Source organism: Rosa chinensis, chromosome 4 (assembly GCF_002994745.2).
Source record: "Rosa chinensis cultivar Old Blush chromosome 4, RchiOBHm-V2, whole genome shotgun sequence".
NCBI lineage: Eukaryota > Viridiplantae > Streptophyta > Magnoliopsida > Rosales > Rosaceae > Rosa > Rosa chinensis.
In genome coordinates this window covers 66,598,334-66,618,239 of record NC_037091.1, presented here as the reverse complement: position 1 = coordinate 66,618,239, position 19,906 = coordinate 66,598,334, and the positions used below count along the sequence as shown (strand labels likewise).

Sequence of the window (19,906 nt, the reverse complement as noted above, 5' to 3'; positions counted from 1 at the left end):
ATATTTTGTGGGTTTGTATAATAAACCACAACTCACAATTATATTAAAGAAATACCAGAGGTATAATTTCTCCCTTAATTTTCCCCATCGGTTTACACAGTTCTTCTCGCGTGAACTCGAATGTTTGTTAAGGATGAGTATCTGGAAATGTTACCATGCCTCGTATTTCTTGATCAATCGGCAACATTTCAGAAAATCAAAAAGCTCATTTGCTGCCCTCCTGGTCTTTACAGGAGCACAAGGAATAGAAATTGAGAAAATTATTTTCAAGTTGGGCCTCATTGGGCCTTTACCCAAGTTGGGCCTGGACCCGGTCAAAGTCACCTCACAAAGTACCACTGTCCAATTTCCATTTGACATATTCTGGTAATTTCAATCCCTCCTTGGAGACACTGACGATGGAGAACCTTCTTCTTCTTCAGAATTGGGATTCGTTCCAACTTGGATGACATTAATCTCTCAACCTGCTCCAGAGGCAATACCAATTATGGCTGAATTGCCCCAGGTAATTTTCTATTGCTTTTTGATTATTATGGTTCATTCTGGTCTTTACATTTTTGGGTTTGGTTTATAAAGTTTTGATCTTTTCGTTTTCTCTCGTCTAATGCTGCCTCCACATATATAAAGATTGCTGCTTTCCTCTGTTTTAAATCTGATTTAGAACAAACCCAAATGGCTTGCATGATTTCTCTCTCAGTGTCGCATTGTTCTGTAGTTGCTTACCCAGATATCTGTTGCTGGTGTTGTATCAATTACTTGTCTTTTTTACTTTTATTTAAGATTTTGGACCTACAATTGATTAGCTGGGCTGTGTTGAATTGCATTCTTCGGCTTTGTTTTTTGATGTTTTTGTTTGGGAGCAACTAGGATTGGATTTACCTTTTCTATGCATATCTGGGACAAGGTAGTCGTAACAAACACTAACCTATTTAGAGCATAGGATTCTGAGGAGTTCAGTATGGCTTTTTAGTTTTGAGAGCATAATAGTTGTGAAAGAAAACGTTGATATATCTTGACCTCTGTTAACTTCCAAGAAATGGTGACTTTTGAGAGCATAATAGTTGTGACAGAAATGTTGATATATCTTGACCTCGGTTATGTATCAAGTAAAGTCTCCTATTCTTGTAAAAACATTTCTTTAATTGTTTGCAAATATATGTAGTTTACTTGGTCACTGACTTGAGGATTTCATGTTTAGGAGCATATAACATCAATCAAGGAAGAATATGATGTTCAGTGTTGGGGTTGTGGACTACACCTTCTTCTTCCATCAAATTCTCCACTTTTCAAGTGTGGTTGGTGTGGAGCTTTAACTAATCAAAATGCAAGAAAACGTGATGTCAAGTACATTTGGCTGAGACGCTGGCGCGATCGAATTTTTGTCTTTATCCTCCTCATATTTATGCTCTTTGTGATATGTACGTATTCTTAGCTCTTATAATTATATCAGAAACTTAGTTCTCTTTATCCCCTAGTTATTAGATCTAATAATCAGAAGTACACTTTTTTCATGATGAATACTTGTCTCACACTAGTTACACTTTTCTACATTTCCTATTAGGTTCTATTTTATTTTATCTTGATTCATTTCTGGAATGGCAGGTGGTGGAGTGTGGGCCGTGCACCCTGTTCTTTTCTCTACCGGCTATTTCACTGGAATTTTCCACTCCATCTTAACCTTCATATTGTCTGTAGCAACTGTTTACACATACAGTTCTGCTGCATTCAAGTGTGCTGGAACCCCTCCATTGATAGTCTGGGGCAGCTATCCAGCTGTTGGGAAAGGTGGCCTTGAGAATTATACCTTCTGTCACCTCTGCTCAAAGCCCAAGTCACCAAGAACTCATCACTGCCGAACCTGTCGACAGTGTATATTGGACATGGATCACCACTGCCCATTTGTGAGTCTTGATGTAGTCTAGGCTGTAACAGAGATTCGTTTTACAGAATATCTTGCTGTCCATTAGTAACAAATTATCTTGTTAAGAAATGAACTTCTAACCTATTGATAAAATTTGGTAGCTTGGCAAGTGAGTTAAAAGTAAGGATCTTGCAATTTGAATATTTAACTTAATTAATGCAGGCTTTGACTTTAATCTTCACTTTAATCACTCATGGGAAAACCTTCTGAAAAGCTCAATGGAAAAATAAAAATGTTAAGTTGCAATTTTTGTATTTCTTCTATGATAAAATCTTAGAAAACGACTAGACTGAATCTATGCATCGATACAATTGGCAGGTAGCTGGATATAAAATATTTGTTAACTTCATACCGGCAACTCTACATTTGAAGTAGTAACTTTGCTATAACACAAACCCTGATCAATTCTTAGATTTACGTTTTTTTCCCCTATCATGAATTGCATACTAACAGCAGGAAATGTCTTCGCTTAATTTGGATGCAGATTGGGAATTGTGTTGGTGCTAATAACCACCCCCACTTCATTGCCTTACTTATTTCAGTTATCATCAGCACAACATATGTCTCTATCATGGCTGTATATGTAAGTTTCCAAATATGGCCACCCATAACATTTGGACCCATCAGCAACTCTAATGGGCATATCACTGAGTTGGCTTTGAGATATATCCAGGAGCTTATAATGTGTTTTATAAGATCTGCAGTGTTTTTGGAGCCCAGAGGGCTGGTTCTAGTATATCTGTTTATTTCTAGTGTTTCATTGGGGGTAGGGTTGTTCATACTTCTGTGGCAGCAGCTCTGTTATATATATAAGGGAAAAACCTTCTTGAGTGATTTAAGTTCACAAGGCAATGAAGAAGTTGGGGAGAAGGATTGCCAAAATATATTGCGTTTCTTTGGATGGCCATATTCTTTCTCAAGATACTTGCCTTTCTGGTCTATTTCAAGACTTTTGCCAAGTTTCCAGAAGAAGAGACACACAAAGTAAAAATTGTAGTATGAGTTCATGATGTCCATTTCTTTCCCTTTTCTGGGAGGGTGGGGGAGGCGGAGACTTGCTTTCTTACTGGAATGGGGTGGGGCAGGGTGGTAGTATGCGCCATTCCTATGAACGCAACCAATCATGGTGCTGCTCACATGGTCAGGTGATTGTATGAGGGAAAAAATATACACCCCCACCCCACAGAAGACTCTTCTTTAGGATGGTAGTTGCAGCGATTTGTGCTTTAATCACGTACTGTATAATCTGTATCATACATTTTTTTTTTGGGAAAGTAGGACAACCATTTTTTCCACTGATAGTTTGATTCAGCGTGTGCTTTATTTGATTGCTGACAGAAAATTTTGAACTGTTGTTTCTTATCCAGTTAGTAGTGCACCAAGGAGATTTCCTAGCAGATCACTCAGTTAGGATATGTAATGAAAGATATCCCTCAGTAGTCTATCTATGATTTATGTTCAGATTGGCTATCTAGAATGTGAATGAATTATGTTCATATAAGAATGATCAAATGTTATTAGTAATATTGATGTATAAGAAACTTGGATCGCTCTGCCCTTCTCGTAGTCATAACTTGCAAAATCTAGTGCATGGGTTTTGGTATCGAGTACAGATGACAGAGAAGTTCCACGCCCGGAAACTAGTGTCACACCTCCATCTTTGCACAGTTTATAAGCTACAATATTTCACAGTTTTAGAAGCAAAACCACTGCACTGCATTCCAATTTTTATTCCATACCCAAAAGCCTGTCAAAACTTCCCTCTTCATTTTCTATTTTTTATGGCAAGTTTTTGTTAAAGAAATTAATAAATTTTTCTTTACACTATTATTTACTAAGTGAGCAAACCTACTGTACCGGTAGCCGGTCACATATTCAAAAGTCGACTTCCACACCTCTGGTTGATAAAGGGATAACGTGCCACTTCCCTCTGTCTCTCTGGTTCTCTCTCTGAACGAACTATGGCTACCTGTTCTTATCTTCTCAATCATGCTCACATTAAAGGTACCATTTTATTACTATACACACAACACACCCGCAAGGCTCTTTCTTTTCTCTCTCTCTGGTTTTCCATTACCTCATTGTTTGTTGTTCTTGCTCTTCAATTTGTTGCAGGATGGCCTTCAAGGATAAGGATATCCAAGCATGGAAACCCCACAATCACTGTAAGTACCCAGCTCTGGTTTTCATTCCACTTCAGGCTTGATCCTTGTTTCAGGAAGTTTTCTTACACTCCTAATTTCAAATTCATGACAGTCATGTTCATGTGAGTCTTCAGAGTAGGTTATTTTGACATCAATTTAAATTCTCAACTTAGCATTATCTTTGCCAAAGATTCTTTGGGATCTTCCTGTAGTGATTCCCGCAGCGTCTTCACAACTTCTTTTCCAGACTTCAAACATGCCTTTTGGCAACACTCTTCCAGACTTTGTTTCCGTATTGGCTTCAAGCAGAGCAGCGACTAGATAGCACCTAAAACTCCATCCTTTTCCGCTTCACCATTTGACTTATCATCTTCCCAAAACAGGCAATGAGTTAGTGGATAGAACCGCAAGGATAGAAGCACCAGTGAGTTGACGAAGCTTCTCGAGAAGGTAGTGCACGCCTGGAGTGCACATCTGTTTCATGTTAATAATGTTAAGCTGGATTTGGTGTAATAAGTTAATCCTTATGAAATCTATTATAGCTTCTACACAACTTCCCCATGAAAAATTCTGATCTAGGATAAATGACAATGCACATTCTGTTCCTGCATTACTCTAGAAATGAAAGTCTATACCCATTAGGACTTTGGTAGTTACACCCCTTATTAGATCTCAATCTATTCTTCCCTGCCCTGGAAATGACAAGAGGGACAGACGCAGCCATTCTTGTTCAATTAATCTAAAGCCACTTGAGTAGCTTCTCACTCATTTGCCCAAGATTTCACCTTGTAGTTGTGGACATAGAAGCAACTAATAAGTAACTCTTTAACTTCTGGATTTTGCAGGAAAGCTTTAGGTGTCCCAGTAAAAGGCAAGGACTTGTAATTGCACAATGTTCCACCTCATGTTTGATGGAAATTGCAGCTTCGCCTAGCATTTCTGGGAAGCCATTTGATCCCCATTCGGTTTCCGAGATTCTCAGGGTGATCGACATGCCAGAAACATCTCACACCGCTGTCTCAAATTTCATGCCCAAGTTGGTGGTGGCAGATTTGGACCCTGCTACAGCAAAGCTGGCGATTGCGTTTCTAGGACCCTTTCTGGCTCTGTTTTCGTTTCTCTTCATTGTAAGAATAGTGATGTCCTGGTACCCAAAAATTCCTGTGGGGAAGTTCCCATATGTTTTGGCTTACGCTCCCACAGAGCCAATTCTCATCCCAACCAGAAAGTTGATCCCACCTTTAGGGGGCGTGGACGTAACCCCTGTGGTCTGGTTTGGATTGATTAGTTTCCTGAATGAGATATTAATAGGTCCACAAGGGCTACTTGTGCTTCTATCTCAACAAGTAAACTGATATAGGATGGTAGTCAAGAATTTTCTTTTCTGTGCTATATCTGAGAGATACTTTTTTGGGGAGAGAGTGAATAATAAACTTCATAATGACATTGCTGTTCTGTTTTTGTATAATGCTTTCTGAATATCATTGAAATATGGCAATTACAATTTCGCTGAAAACAAATTAACACAATCTGAGAACCGTTAAATCTAAGCTACGATTTTATTCTTAACAGTATGACATTGTTACCAATGACCCATACAAGTACAGCAAAATACTGTCGAACCTTGAACTACAACCCAGAAAGGTTTTGAAAGTTAACAGCAAACTTGGAACCAGGTTATGTATCAATTCAGAGTACAACCCAAAAGTTCAAATGTCTGGAGGTAAAATGTGGAGCAACCATCACCGCGTATTCCAACATCCAAGATCCCCATGCAACCATGCACCGCTGCCTCGCCAATAGCTTTATATGTCTGCTGCAAGGAAGTTTGAAGAGAATGCTACCTGAAAAAGAGATGTCCAGTTACACATGACTTTTGAAAAAAGAAAAAAAAATCATCTCATTTTGGTATATATATATAGAAGCCGATTTCATTCCAACAAATACCTTCTCGCCCGGTTTGAATGGAGGAAGACCTTTATAAGGACATGTAGCGCATCGGAAAGCATCCCCTAGTCCACACTGCAGATAGTACAACTTTCAGAGGACAGTAAAAGAGAAATAAAATTGAAAAAGCAGAGCTGCATAAAACACTATGAGGACATACACTGCCACATGCTGACTGGAAACTGCTCAAATCCACAGTGGATTGTAACTTCTCTACTTTTTGCTCCGCTTCAGCCCTCCCACAAGTGCAATTTTTACAAGCTTTCCTTGTGCTTCCAACTTCACAATCATCAGCTGCACAAGCACATGAGCCAAAGGAATTTAACTTAAGGAGACACACTTTAGATGATCAACAGACAATTATTTTTGTATAACAATGTCTTACCTACGACCGGCTGGGGTTTCTTCAAGTCCTCTTCCGTTAATAGACTATCCTCATCAATCAGATCTGAATCATCATCGATCTGCAACTTTGGTAGAGTTTTTGAAGGCTTTTTTAAGGCAAAGGATGAGCCAATTTTCCAAGAAGGCAATTTGGCCTTGACCTAAGACAGGAAAGAGCACAATTAAGAGTACATCATATACTCTGAATAATAAAATTTACATGCAGGATCCAACTTATAAGGATCCATGTAGCTAAATCCCAAACACAAGGGGGAGAGGAGGAATATAATAAAATCATGTCAATCGGAACTAGTAACATAGAAACTTACTCCAGAGCACAACTCAGATGATTTTGTTTGAAGAGCTTGTGCTTCTAGGAAACCAGACAAAAGTAACTTGCGCTCAAGAACAGAGGTGGTCTGCAAGGAAACCCAAGTGAGACTTCTGAATGCAAATTAATTCTTAGTTTCACAATATGAACATGAATTACCTTATCTGTTTCAGAAGTCTTGTAAACTAGGATTGTTCCACCAGGTTTCAAGACTCTTGAGGTCTCCTTCAACAACTGCTCACTCAGGATTTCAATTGATCTGCAAAGGGCAAACACTATGTTGATAGAGGAAGTCCCCTGTGGCAGCTGACCTGTCATAACCAAATCCAAATCCAAATCCGAATAAGGTGAACAACTGCTAATTTGACCAAATTTAGAATGCAAAAAGTAGTCTGTCCTATGCATCATACAAGTTCCGGTGAGAAGTTAAATAAAAAAAAGTAATCGTAGACAGGTAGATAGACAATAAAAACTCGCACAACTTATCCAATAATTGGTCTTTGATACCACACAACAATGGTCTCAGTAAATCCAAACCGATACAGACGCCACAACATCATATAAAAAAAAAAAAGCAGGAGGAAGGAACCTACCCAAGGAAGACACTTGAGTGATAATTTGAGGTTCACACTTATCTGAAGCTCCATTCCCAAGCTCCCTTAATGCATCAAAAACAAGACTGGCAGGTAGAACCGCATCATCTGTAAATGCCAGCACCGATCCCTGCATAAATGAAATAAAAACATTCAGAGTCAAGCTACCCTACACTTGCCAGACTGCACAAGAGAGACGATAAAATCATAAATTCTCATCTCCAAAGCCAAACAAGTAAACACGTAAAGGAAAAAAAATTCCGCTCTCAAACACTTCCCGCAGCCGAATGAGTAACAACAACAGATTGAAAAAAAAAGTTCTACATGTTAATAACATTACAAAGAACACTACACATCAATGATATTAGAATGAATGAGAAACAAAAACCAAAATGACAAGGTTTTACAAAATCGAGCCAGTAAAAAATAATCACTTTGCCGATATTACCTATGGTACATTCAAAAGTTAGTACTAGTAAATTCAGATGCTCCGCACCTCAAGAATTGTATTTGAGAGAACGCAGTAAAATACTCTACTTCTTTAATCTACTTTTTATTTTTTACTTCAGTTTTCTGAGCAATCAAACCAGCTATTATCACATCAAAAAAGTTAGAAATAATTAATGTAATCGAAACCTGGAAAGCACTGCCGTGAGATCTAACCGAGAAACCAATCCAGCATGACGAAACCGATAAAGCAAAAATTGAAACTTCAAGGAGAAAACAGGAGAGAAATTAAATTCAGACTTACCATGACTTGGACGGTCGATCAGATCTAAAATGAAAAAGCAAAACGAAAGGTATGGACGGGCAACAATGGCTTCTCGCCGACGCCGACGCCGACTCTGTTCGGTATTTTCAGGAAGGCTGCGTGGGAACAATAAAGGTACGTTTTTAAATTATATAGGTGGAGCAAAAGCGGTCGTGACGTGGCCAGAGACGCGTGCAGACTCGTGACCGGGGCGCGGGTCTGGGTGTGCCGCACACTCTCCTTAATGGGCCCTCTCTGATCATGGCCTTTGGGCTTTCTTGTTGAGGACGAGCCCAACAGTCGTGACCCGGGCGTGGTTCTGGGTGTTCTCTCTTTTTATTTCGATGGCAGGGTCTGGGTTTCGGAGTTGTAAAGGTTGAGTAAAGGTGTGAATGAGATGGCTTAAACCAAGCAATGTAATTTGCTTGCACAAAGGCAGCTTTGTTAACCATAACAGTATAACCTAACTGGTTTTGGTTAATATTCTCAGTCCAAAGCTTACAATTTCTGTAGGTTAGTGGTGTATTTACGTTAAACCAAAACCAATCGGTACCGATCAGATAGTGAGAGTTGAACTAATAAATGGCTACCATGGCTTTTCAGATGTACTTTGCTTTGATGAGAAATATCACATATCATGCGAATTCATTTATTAAGACCAATTCTATTCAGATAAACTAGATCACCAAAGCTAGAAAGATAAAGTGACACTAACTTAACGTCAATCTAAATCATTAAAACATCCAGAGTCTAGCAATCCAACATGAAAAACACTCGAACAAGATCAGCTGCTGCTACGGCATTAGTCAGAGCGGGGGAGGGGTAGCTAAAGAAACTACTACTAAGATAAACTAGAAATCAAGGGAGAAAAACCAAGAACTCCTAACAGAATCCGCAATGCATGGAAATCAGTAGTCCACTGGCTCATCAACCTCGGCAATGGGAGCCTCAACGATGGCTTGCTCAGCTTCCTTCACCTCCTTCTCGGTCTTCCTTCCCTTCTTGGACTTGTAGTACACACTCATGAAAGTTCCTACAGCACCATACTTCCTCCTGCAGTAGTCGTAATGCCCAGCATCAAACATAGTCCAGAACTTCTTCTCACTCAGCTCAGACACAGCATACTGTGGCTGGAACCCATGATTTTCGATCAGCCAATTCTCCATCCTGCGAACTGCTTCTGAACCATCAAAAACCTCGCCTCTCAGCACCGGTCCTGGTGCATAGTACACACCAACATCTGTGTACATCTGAGAGTAGGGTGTGTCTCCCTGTCTGCGCTGGTGCTCGAAGCCTGGTTCAGCATAGATCATTGACTTAACAGGACTCTTGTACAGTCTGTGAGGACATAGCCAAATGGGGTATACCTATACAAAAAATCAACAAATAACATAATTAACAAATAGATTTCTGAACAGATTACATCGAACTTTAGTTAAGAAAATGTCTTTTTGGTCAGAATTCAGAATATGTTTACCTCCATCTCATGGTGAACCCATTCTAAAGCATCCCCAACTTTGTAAAGAGGAACTAGCATGTCTTGAATGACATGCATGTCATGGTAATAGTTTCTTATGGCTTCACCTTGAGTAGCCTTGAGCAGAGAAATCTTTGGTGGCATCAACCAGCCCAACAAAAATCTAAACCAAAACTGATCAGCAAATGGAAGGATAAGCTTTCCCTCCCAATAGATACTCCTAGTGTGCCTGTGGTAATATTGCCTGGTTGGGATGTACTCTACAAACTCTCCTTTCTTCAGTGCTTTCTGAGCATGCTGGTAGAACCAGGGTTTAAACCACCACCCAACTTCGTTAATCACATTCCCCTTCATCTTGGCCTCTGCTTTTGAAGCATATCTTCCTGTCATGCACACAGCTTCGGTTGGAGTATATATCATGGTTTCAACAAACTCTGGAACCCTTTCAGGGATGGCTCCAGGTTCGTCCAGACCACCAAATCTGGGAGCAAAAGAATCACTGTATGCTTGTGCAATCTCTTTCAGATTTCCCACAACTGGTTTGTATGTCAACCTCATGTATTCCTTTATGTCAATAAGCTTGATCTCAGCAGCGACAAGAAGGCCCAATGTTCCCTGAGACCATGGAATAGCATAGAAAAGATCAGAGTACTCGTTGTCTTGGGTGGCTCTGACAAGTTGGCCATTTGCTAGAACAATTTCATAAGCCACAACAGTATCAGAGAACAGCCCAAAGATGTGGGAGCTTCCTTCAATCCCATAACCATTAATGAGACCACCAACAGTAAGATCATCAAACTCTGCAACCACAGCAAGCGCAAGATTCAAAGGGCAGGTTACCCTAGTGATCTGCCCCATGTTGACTAAGGGCTCAACTCGGGCAATCTTTCTCTGTGTATCAATTTCCAGGACATTCCTGAAAGCAGACAAGTCGACCTCAAAATGACGAGCTCGCTTGTAGTCGACATTCCGCATTCCAACAGCAATCCACGGCTTCCGTGCTGTGCAAACAAGACCATCCTTTGACGGATTCCTTTCTTTGAGGCGTTTTATAACTTTCAGAACATTTTCATCATGTTCCTTTTGACGCTGCTTGTAGGACTTCCATTCAGATCTTATATCTCCAAGGTATGTGAGAAAGTAAATAGTGAAGGAAATGGGGAGAACAACAAAGATAACAACAATCCATCGGAATTGAACGAAAAAGTCAACCCAGGCCCACTTCCTCTTCGGACGCAATGGTGCTTGAAGATCAGACATTTTGGGAGAGAAGATGACTTTTCTGCTGTACAGTAGAGTAATTTTTCATTAACATATTTGCACCAGCTCTATCAGCTTTTACATTTTCCAAAATATAACTCATGGAACAAACCAAATTAACAATAGTACACAAAAGCAGGCAAGGGGAAAAAAGCAGATAAATGCAAAAAGGAACAGGGTTTAAGTTCCAACTTGGTAAAACCATGCAAAAAGGAACAGAGTTATATCACAATTGTGAGGGTAGTTGCATATAAATACATACAAGTTAATGAAGAATGCAAATCCGATAGTCAATTAACATAGTAGTATCACTTTTGAAATGGAATGAGAACATTTCATAGCTTTCAATCACCAGTAAAACCTTTCAGCTTTAATTTATGTTAATCAATTAGATATTAATCCAACACCTTGGAGATCCATGTGCTAAAAGATTGGAAATGAGGAGTTAACCTGCTGCAAAACTTGAAGATGATGAACCCGAGTACAAGGCTTGGAAAAGAATGAATATCAAGGCTGTATACGCAATCCAAAATTCCTGCAGGCTGGATATGTTTCCTTTTAGAAGCGAAACTGAAACAGCCAAAAGTGTCTGGGAGGATTTGGAAAAAGTTTCGATATGCTCTTTGGTTTGAATTTTGACAAAGAGCATACCTGTTGATATCGAAACTTTTTCCAAAGCCAGGAGGCACTTTGGCTGTTTCAGTTTCGCTTATAAAATGAAACATCTCCGGCCCGCATGAATTTTGGATTGTGTATAAAGCCTTGGTATTCTTTCTTTTGCAAGCCTTGTATTCGGGTTCATCATCTTCAAGTTTTGCAGCAGGTTAAGCCTTCATATAGCGGCATGAAATGAGACTTCTTTCTGACTGGAAAAAGAAAATAGTTCATGGAGGAAAAAAATAAAATGGTAGGCTTAGTCATATTAGTGAAAGATTAAGAAAAAGGCTGCTTCTATTTTCACTAAAGCTTCAAACATGAAAAGAAACTCTAGCTCTTCAAGATCTACTTTCTTTGTACAAAATATGAGAAAATCAACTGAAATAATTGTACTCAAAACAGATCATAAGCTGTCAGGAGAGACTTTACATAAACATGCAATGTGACTTTAGTTTGAGTGATAAAAATACTTTCTTGAATAAGCAAAAAGTCCAGGCTTAGTGACAAAAGGCTTTAATTCCCACCAAACCTTGGAAAAAAAACAACAAGAACAAGAATTCAGATACAGAAGCAAGATCTATTTTTCATACAAAAAAGCACATATACATACATATATATATATATATATATAAAATCAGAAAGATTAGTTCTTGCTCCAGTGAGACTGTAATCTCATTCTCTAAGCTATCTATGCTTCATTTGCTCACAGACAAACAGATCTCAGCACAAACAACACACAATCAATGGTCCCCCAATTAACACTCACAAAAAGTTCAGAGTCCATATCCAGAAGAACAAACCAAACAGAGAGAGAGAGAGAGAGAGTACCTTAAAAGCTCAAAGCAGTGACTGTAAGATCAGAACGAAACGGACATGACCCCGAAGCCAAAGGAGTGAGAGGGTGAGCTTGTCAAGTGCGGAGTGAGATTGGACTCATGTATTTATTCTTGAAATTATTTTTCCAATGGGAGAAAAGTTTTTAAATATCTGTAAAACGACAGGCATCATGAAGAGCCCGAGACAGATCCAATCAAAGCGATGCCCCTGGCCCTGAGGCCCTGACCAATAGGATTCGCTGTCATTCACGTTCTCACTTATTTCTTTGTTCTTTTTTTTTTTTTTTTTGCCTAGTTGTTTATTTTTGCATTATTGACACGTAATAGTGGGTCTGGCTCATATTTCATCCATTATTGTGAAAATTTGGTACATTTTATTCAAATATATGGATTCATTCTGGACCACTGGTTAGTTAGAGTGTAATTTGAATCACACCGAAAAATTAGTTTAGAAAAACAGTATTATAATCCTTGATTTTGGAAATGTGGTTACAAACATTTACTAATTGCTGGCAGATCTATACCATATCTGATTCATATACATGGCATCTTTCTTTATAAGATACTTGGGGGGGGGGGGGGGATTTTTTTCTTGTCCTGGGGTGAGTTTGATTTTTTTCCTTTTAAAAATGGTGTTTCCTTTTCTAAATTAGACTACAAGCAACTCTCATTTTCAACTATTTTAATGTTATTTCAATTTTTCAATATTAAATGATTTTGTGAATTCGAGTTTATCTGACAAGGAATCGGAAAAATTGGGGAAGATGATCCAGCTTCAATCTTATTAGAAGTATCAAGCCTGAAGGCCAAATAAACATAATGTTTGCTAGTCTTGCTATACATGAATTTCATCAAGAGGTGGTTACATTTGTTCATTTATTTCCGCATTAAATTTGAAGTATTTTACAAATGATGTTAACGTTATTCAATCAATAAAAACCGTGTGCAGAGACTGATATGACTAACACATGGTGTTCTCTTTGTAATGGTACTAGATGGAGCCTACACCAGGTGTGGAAAAGAAAAACGTGAGTGTCGGTTCAAATATATTTTTCTTATAAATTTAATTTTATTGCTATTTTAGAGAAAGGTGATGTGACCTAATTTGATATGGTTTAGGCAAAAAAAAATTAGTTATGGCTTCAATTATGAGCAAGCTTTCCAGATACTTAATTAGTTAATAATAGTATAACAGTAAGGCCAATAAAAATACAATCACCCAAAATGGGTCACAGCTCCACTAGTACCACTATCACTAATTAGTACCAATCCAATACAAGCTTTTGGTCCACATCCAATTCCTATTATTTTATCTTTGAGCTATGGCTTTCTTCATTTTTGCAACACAACCTGTTTGGTAATGAGAACCATGTCCCTTTGTTCAATTCAAAGGGCTGAAAGATTGGTTTATGAACAATTAAGCTTATAAACATACTTTTTTCTCTTGCTAATTGCTATGGCTCAAAAAAGAAAAAGAAAAAGAAAATCCCGCCGATGGAACATTCCTCTGCAATAATCACAAATATACAATGAATTGGTGCTAGTCAATCTTCTAGGAACCAGAAATAATTGCCTGACCTGCAAATGGATGAGGGCAGTTGTTTCAGAAAAACTGTACAATGAGCTATGAAATCATTGAAATGAATTCAATGAAAAATAAATGAAATGGTGAAGAAGGATTCCGGTAGTACTTGGATCAAAAGCAAGCACTGAGATCTAGTTCTTCTCAACGCGGTTTGTATCAAGGATTGAAAATACTTGAACCACCGACGTTGATAGCAATTAGTACCGATATGCTGGTAATTACGGCGAGCCAAAATAAGGGTGAGCCTGCAAATCAGAAGATTGGTCGTGTTAAATTGCAAACTTAATAAACATGCAAGTGATCACAATAAGAGACGGTACCTCGAGAATCTTCAGAACTATTATTAGAATTTGAAGGCACTGATTCGGCATCAAGACCACGTAATCTAGACGTTTTTGAAGCTGTATTGGAGAAATCGTCTGAAACTTTGGTATTTCCTGTTTCGCTTGCCACTATCCCTTGAAATTCCTCACTCACGATTAAAGCTGCTAGAACATCCATAAAGGACTCTTTGTCTGTTTCATTTGCAGACTCCGTTTTATCCTTCTCATAAGCACTTGATTCATCAGAATCAGACAACTCATCATCTTCATCTTCAGTATCATTAGGATCCGCTGCAGTTTTGTCATCCTCTTCATCTTCAACATACGCTTTATACGTCAGTCGTAGTAGTATCTCACCAGAAGACCCCTTATTAAACAGTCCCCAACCTCCTTGGAGTACCACAATCCTGTCTGTTGGTACAGTGTCTTGAAGAGATCCAAGATCAACCTAGAAATGTAAGAAGCAATTTATTTACAGAAAATGAAAGAAGGTAATAGTAAAATACAGTTTCATATAAACTTCCAATCGACCACCAATTTGCCTGTGAAGGCAGTCAATTTAACCATTAATAAATCTATATTATAGGCCGTCAGGTACATAGGTCAAAAACAAAGAAGAAGAACTTCTGCTTCTTAGGACTTCTGAAGCTCACAACCCTTGTCCCCTGCCCCATGATTGCTTTATGTTTTAATTAAGTATTGTCTCTGGAAATGATAAACAACAGTGTATGCATGAATCCAGACATATATGCTATCTAGCCATGCCAATCACAAAACCAATTCAATATATTTATGGATTAGGTATTTTACCTCTCCTGTACCAATAGATAAGTCTGTGAATCCAAGAGAATCCTTGACTTGGACGTATAGTTTTTGCTTTTTAGGGTTCGCTACAAGCATATGAAAATCCTGCAGGCAGAGACACAAACACACATTTAGTGATTACATGCAAGATTTTCAAGACGGCAGATTAAGCAGGACTTAAAGTAGGCTCACCTGATTCCAAATTGGTTCACCAGGAGGCCCAATAACAGTAGTTTGACTGTTCTTTTTACTTCTTATAATCTGATCACCCAAGCTTAGCGTAACATATGGATCTGTTTTGCCTGAAACAGATAGGAACAACTAAATTATAGGATCTTAATTCTTAAGAGACATAGAGGAATCAAAAGCTTCCTCCAAGGAGATCAGAACATTCATTTGTTTTATACAAACCAATGGCAGCCAGAAGAAAAGTAATAGAATTAAGAAGTCAAATATTTGCTAGTGCTGCACAACTACATAGGAAGAGATGCATTACCATAAAAGACATAGGAAAGCTTCCGAGCATCTACAAGGGTCACTGATAATTCTCCAACAAAATCCTTGTTTCCTTCTTGCATGTCCCCTGACTTGAAATCATCTCCTACAGGGCCAACTGCTTTTACTTTCTGGAAATCCAAAACACTCTTTTTTGGGCGTACAAATAGTCTAGGTAAATCCTCTGTGAGAAGTTTAGTCAAAAACCTACAAAACAAAGAAAAATATTGTATCAGCACTAAAAACTTTTTCAAAACTAAGACATAAAGCATCATGTATGCATGAAAATGATAATACATGCAACTAAAATAGTGATAGATAATCAGCATGCTGTAGAGAGAGAGAGAGAGAGAGAGAGAGAGATGGCATTCACTTACATTGATAGAACAGGGATTGCTGAAATTGCCCAATGCATGCACAAAGAAGAGAGAAGAAACATCTATCAGTATCTTCAACATATGATGATTTCTTAAAAACTAAACAATACTAACAAAATAAAACAATATTCAATGTGGTAAACTGGATGATGGTATGATGATTCCAATATTGTGAGAATCAGCTTCAGCATAATCTCTAGTACACAGGATTATTAAGGGATGGGTGGCAGGTAGTGAGGAGAGTGGTTGTATAGACTCTTATAAAAGTTTTTAAATTCCAAATGTCTTTATCAGAGATCAATTAAACTAAAAGTCACTATTAATAGGAGATGGGTTCTATTCCAAAGTCCTCCCTTTCTCTGTTGACATAATTCGGACAAACGGTCTCTTAAGAATTAGTTGCAGACAGAATACTTCTAAACTGTTGCATAAACAGTGCTAGCCTAGACAATCTGCCTCTGGATATCTGTTAACACTTTACATAAGAAGTGGAAACGCATGGCATACTCACGACCATAATCTGTTGTCAGTTACAGTAATATACTAGGGTCTATGAGGGATTGCAAGTTGTAACTAGTTCACAATCCGTTAGTCCCATAGTCATCTGTTTTGTTTGAGATCAGGTTATGGTTTTTTCTTTCAAACTTCTTGTTTAAAATATACTTGCTTCTATAAACAACAAAATACCTATGCTTTGACACAAAACATTCTTCCTCACCTCCCACTTCACCAAACAATACAAGTGATCAACAGTACCCTACCCTTCCCTTCCCTTTTTCACCCCTTTATCTTTGCTTACCTCTATCATTTCTATCTTTCCTACCAAGCACATAACATCTTAAAAGTCAAAGTAAGTTAGGAAACCAAATTCACTAATGACATACCCATTAAGTTGAACAAGCGGAATGGTGACAATTCAAATTTGATCTTGGGAAGTGAGACAAAAGCCCATTGAACAGCTCCCACCCACGGCGCTGTTGGTATTAGCCGTAATTTGACCCAAAGCTCTCCATCAATATCAAAATCTCGAACACCGACTGGCACATAAATGGGAATAATGCTAAATTTCAGTGTAAGCATTAACAGCATACGAGCTCCACCAGTATAACGTAGACCTATTTGGTACCTAAATGACATAAAGGGAAAACAACATGTTAAATGGTATTGACATGGAAAGTCAGCACGAAAAATTGAGTTTCCAGCTCACGAATGGTGCTTTGATCAAACAATATATATTTGCTATGATGATTTGCAATATCCAATGTCCAGTTACATTTCCGAGATATCCAAATTAATATTACCTAAAGTAATGATTAAACCAGACAGTATCAGACTTTCATTCTTACAATGAACATCACAGTCACAGAAGTACAAAATATGACATATTTAAGCAGCCACTCATCAAACAAGAACTCAAACAGCATTAGTGAAATTCATAATGTTAACTCACTGTAGATCATTGACACGACGGGATGTTCTCCTTTCGACATTCCTAACAGACAATGGTTCGTCCCCCAGCGAAAACTGCTTGATTTCAACTCTCTCAACATAGTCAGGCTTCTTCAAGTTATCAATAACCGGCTGAAGCAAGCCAATGAGCCAATTCTCAAGCCCGGCTCTGTAAACCTTCCAGAGCTTCCCCAAAACCATGTTCACCCATTCCACCGACTCCTTCCTCTGCAAATCCTTCTCCAAAAACAATGAGAAGCTGGTAGGCACTTGCGGCCACGCCTCCCTCAGACCATTCTCACTTCCCCGCTTGCTTTTCTTCCTTGAAGTCCAGAACTTGTCAAACCCAACCCCCACAAAAAAGAAGAAGACAAACAACCCCACAATGTTTCGGTTTATCGGAGGCGACGGCATTGGGTGTATGACTCCTAGCTGAGTCCTAAGCTTATTAACAAAAGGGTCTTCTTGAAAACCTGTGAAATTGGAACCCATTTGAATCTGTGACTCATCCGAAAACTCATCGAGCGCATCCAATTCACTTGAAAAACGCTTCAGCACCGAGTTCTTGGCGGCCCTTCTAGTTGAATTTGCAATCTCTATATTCATATTATTAGTGCCCGACCCATCTGGGGAAATCGCACAAGCAGTAAAACCCAGTTTTCTTCTAACGCCTTTGCGCCGATAACTGGCTATAAGTACCTGCTTCCTTCTTCTTCCAGCAGCTGAAGAACGAACCCAACTGCTGTTTGTAATGGCGGAATTTCCACATGGGCAGTGCACAAAAAGAGGCTGCTGCGAGAAGTCGAAACTCGCAGAAACGGATTGTAAGATCATTAATTGGTTGTGGAGATAAACCCAGAACCCCTGATTGAGATGTAAATCGCATTGGTAAACATGGAAAATTATGAGATGGTTGGGCTAGCAGAAACGTAGTCTAGAAAGCTTTGGGTGCTGTTGTTGCCCTGAATTGAATTGAGAAGAAGGTAAAAAAGGGTCAAGAAACAACAGAGGTAATGGTGGAGAAGTCTGACTTGGAGAAAGCGAGAGTTAAAAGGGTGTACGAATTTTATAAATCGCGACCGCGTAATGAGGGCATTCAAGGCCTCAAAATGTGGAAGACGTGGATAATACTGTTTTTTCTTCAAAGAATAGTTTTTGGTATTTTCACATGGGACGGAGCCGACGCGGGTTTTCGTTTCCTTTTCCCTCCTAAAATGACAGGCCACAGTCCACTTCCATGAATTGCTTTGTTTAAAACATGCGAGCCCAATGTTTAAGTGTGGCCCAAGTTGACTTTACTTTTCTCTCTTCTTCTTTTCTTTTGGTCAAATTATCTTCTTTATTCTAGTGTTGTTCTAGGTGTGCGTCACGCACGAGTGCGTAGAAATGGGTCCAATTAGTTGTTGGATTTCGCATTCTCATTCCATTGGGTACTTTACTTATTGCCGGTTATTGATGTCGGTTACTGTTTTTGTCAGTGTTTCCATACAACACTTGGTGGCGAGCGTTGAAGTTGTGAGATACAGATTCATAACATATAAAGAAAAAGTCATGCATAGAGAGTTAGCTACTGGTTTATAAGGATTAAGGAATGACATCGTAAACCTTAATTCCGAGGCAATTTGAGATGTAAATCTTTACCCATTTTTCCTAAGGATACTTTAAATGCGGATACTATCGACATTTTACTCTTGTATGTTTGGAACACAATGACACTTCCACCTATAGTGGTAGTGGAGTCAAAGCCTCAAAGGTTTGGCTAGTGTGATATGCTAAACCAAGTAAAATGAATGTTCTTTTTATTAAAGTGGAACAAGGTTAGAAGTTCAAGGAAAATCTTGATATCACTTGAAATGAGTGATTATTGGTTAGAGATATTGCATCATGCCAAGACACTTCACTCCTATACCGAGCCGGTCACCAGCTCAATTTTTTTATTTTCAGTGGAGGTTGGTTCAGTGTAAGCTAGTTTAGATGTTGGTTCGTTTCCCACGAACCATTTCCATTATGGTCTAAGATCCATGATGGGTTATCTTAAATCCACTACATTTCCTCTTAGTTCTTGAGTCAGGCTCGAAGTTATACATAAGTTATAGCGTCATGCGACGAGGCTATAGATTTAAAGTTGAACTAACTAATGACAACGATTGGTTGTAAGAAGCAACTTTACATGATATGTGAGACATGTAGTTTTGTTTGGGTAAATTTTTGACCTTGTAGTTACTCTAGTTCAAGTCTATGGCACAAATGCTTTGGTGTACAAAAGTTTTGAATCTAACTTCATTTCTAAAAGCATATGGAACATCAGTTCATGGATTTTTGTACTAGTTAGTATGATCGGGCAGGATTACTTAGGTAGTATATTTTTTCGTTTCGCCATTGAAGAATGAGTTTTTTAACTTTTTATGCATAATCTCACTTATATTCACCTGCTCATGACACTTAAATTGTGGGATCCAAAGTTTCTAAGTCCTTGATAGGTTAATAGCATTAAACTATTATTTTGTGCAGCGATGGTGCAACTGAATAAGCAAATCCAACAAATCTCAGTAGGACTGTCAATTCTGACACG

At 38.6% G+C, this 19,906-nt stretch overlaps 5 protein-coding genes across 6 annotated transcripts; 2 read left to right on the top strand and 3 right to left on the bottom strand.

Annotated features, from left to right (window-relative positions):
* The first annotated feature begins 348 nt into the window (after nt 1–348).
* LOC112200675 (protein S-acyltransferase 11) lies at nt 349–3,283 on the top strand. The gene is made up of 4 exons (XM_024341689.2): nt 349–505; nt 1,199–1,418; nt 1,603–1,901; nt 2,406–3,283. Exons 1-4 carry the CDS (start codon nt 446–448, stop codon nt 2,907–2,909), a joined length of 1,083 nt encoding a protein of 360 aa, XP_024197457.1. The 5' UTR covers nt 349–445; the 3' UTR covers nt 2,910–3,283.
* Nucleotides 3,284–3,777: 494 nt separating this feature from the next.
* Nucleotides 3,778–5,530, top strand: LOC112200678 (protein COFACTOR ASSEMBLY OF COMPLEX C SUBUNIT B CCB3, chloroplastic). The gene is made up of 3 exons (XM_024341691.2): nt 3,778–3,925; nt 4,037–4,086; nt 4,911–5,530. The coding sequence occupies exons 1-3, from the start codon at nt 3,883–3,885 to the stop codon at nt 5,418–5,420; spliced, it is 603 nt and encodes a 200-aa protein (XP_024197459.1). The 5' UTR covers nt 3,778–3,882; the 3' UTR covers nt 5,421–5,530.
* On the bottom strand, nt 5,523–8,226 carry LOC112200676 (anamorsin homolog). Its single transcript, XM_024341690.2, has 8 exons — nt 8,072–8,226; nt 7,321–7,450; nt 6,887–7,038; nt 6,726–6,815; nt 6,398–6,557; nt 6,173–6,306; nt 6,013–6,087; nt 5,523–5,909 (listed from the first exon to the last, which is right to left on the bottom strand). Exons 1-8 carry the CDS (start codon nt 8,072–8,074, stop codon nt 5,871–5,873), a joined length of 783 nt encoding a protein of 260 aa, XP_024197458.1. The 5' UTR covers nt 8,075–8,226; the 3' UTR covers nt 5,523–5,870.
* Nucleotides 8,227–8,685: 459 nt separating this feature from the next.
* LOC112200674 (delta(24)-sterol reductase) lies at nt 8,686–12,497 on the bottom strand. Of its 2 annotated transcripts, none has more exons than XM_024341687.2 (3): nt 12,294–12,497; nt 9,549–10,833; nt 8,686–9,438 (listed from the first exon to the last, which is right to left on the bottom strand). In XM_024341687.2, exons 2-3 carry the CDS (start codon nt 10,806–10,808, stop codon nt 8,980–8,982), a joined length of 1,719 nt encoding a protein of 572 aa, XP_024197455.1. In that variant the 5' UTR covers nt 10,809–10,833; nt 12,294–12,497; the 3' UTR covers nt 8,686–8,979. The 2 variants fall into 2 exon arrangements, with proteins under 2 accessions (XP_024197455.1, XP_024197456.1); XM_024341688.2 differs by having other exon boundaries at nt 9,549–10,830.
* A 1,273-nt stretch (nt 12,498–13,770) lies between these two features.
* Nucleotides 13,771–18,387, bottom strand: LOC112197559 (tricalbin-3). The gene is made up of 9 exons (XM_024338289.2): nt 17,336–18,387; nt 16,770–17,011; nt 15,886–15,904; nt 15,510–15,715; nt 15,206–15,315; nt 15,020–15,118; nt 14,207–14,657; nt 13,993–14,131; nt 13,771–13,879 (listed from the first exon to the last, which is right to left on the bottom strand). The coding sequence occupies exons 1-8, from the start codon at nt 18,166–18,168 to the stop codon at nt 14,043–14,045; spliced, it is 2,049 nt and encodes a 682-aa protein (XP_024194057.1). The 5' UTR covers nt 18,169–18,387; the 3' UTR covers nt 13,771–13,879; nt 13,993–14,042.
* Between the last annotated feature and the right edge of the window lie 1,519 nt (nt 18,388–19,906).

What these genes read in the sequence shown, in the direction of transcription:
- LOC112200678 (XM_024341691.2), top strand. Translation starts at nt 3,883, where the DNA reads ATGGCTACCTGTTCTTATCTTCTCAATCATGCTCACATTAAAG. An exon ending in CAATCATGCTCACATTAAAG is followed by an intron (nt 3,926 to 4,036) that starts GTACCATTTTAT and finishes AATTTGTTGCAG; the next exon opens with GATGGCCTTCAAGGATAAGG. An exon ending in ATGGAAACCCCACAATCACT is followed by an intron (nt 4,087 to 4,910) that starts GTAAGTACCCAG and finishes TGGATTTTGCAG; the next exon opens with GAAAGCTTTAGGTGTCCCAG.
- LOC112200675 (XM_024341689.2), top strand. Translation starts at nt 446, where the DNA reads ATGACATTAATCTCTCAACCTGCTCCAGAGGCAATACCAATTATGGCT. An exon ending in ATTTATGCTCTTTGTGATAT is followed by an intron (nt 1,419 to 1,602) that starts GTACGTATTCTT and finishes CTGGAATGGCAG; the next exon opens with GTGGTGGAGTGTGGGCCGTG. An exon ending in TGGATCACCACTGCCCATTT is followed by an intron (nt 1,902 to 2,405) that starts GTGAGTCTTGAT and finishes ATTTGGATGCAG; the next exon opens with ATTGGGAATTGTGTTGGTGC.
- LOC112197559 (XM_024338289.2), bottom strand. Translation starts at nt 18,168, where the DNA reads ATGATCTTACAATCCGTTTCTGCGAGTTTCGACTTCTCGCAGCAGCCT. An exon ending in GCTTTCCTATGTCTTTTATG is followed by an intron (nt 15,316 to 15,509) that starts GTAATGCATCTC and finishes TATCTGTTTCAG; the next exon opens with GCAAAACAGATCCATATGTT. An exon ending in GTGAACCAATTTGGAATCAG is followed by an intron (nt 15,119 to 15,205) that starts GTGAGCCTACTT and finishes CTCTGCCTGCAG; the next exon opens with GATTTTCATATGCTTGTAGC.
- LOC112200676 (XM_024341690.2), bottom strand. An exon ending in GAAACCCCAGCCGGTCGTAG is followed by an intron (nt 6,307 to 6,397) that starts GTAAGACATTGT and finishes GTGCTTGTGCAG; the next exon opens with CTGATGATTGTGAAGTTGGA. An exon ending in CATTCAAACCGGGCGAGAAG is followed by an intron (nt 5,910 to 6,012) that starts GTATTTGTTGGA and finishes TCTCTTTTTCAG; the next exon opens with GTAGCATTCTCTTCAAACTT.
- LOC112200674 (XM_024341687.2), bottom strand. Translation starts at nt 10,808, where the DNA reads ATGTCTGATCTTCAAGCACCATTGCGTCCGAAGAGGAAGTGGGCCTGG. An exon ending in GGGTTCACCATGAGATGGAG is followed by an intron (nt 9,439 to 9,548) that starts GTAAACATATTC and finishes TTTTTTGTATAG; the next exon opens with GTATACCCCATTTGGCTATG.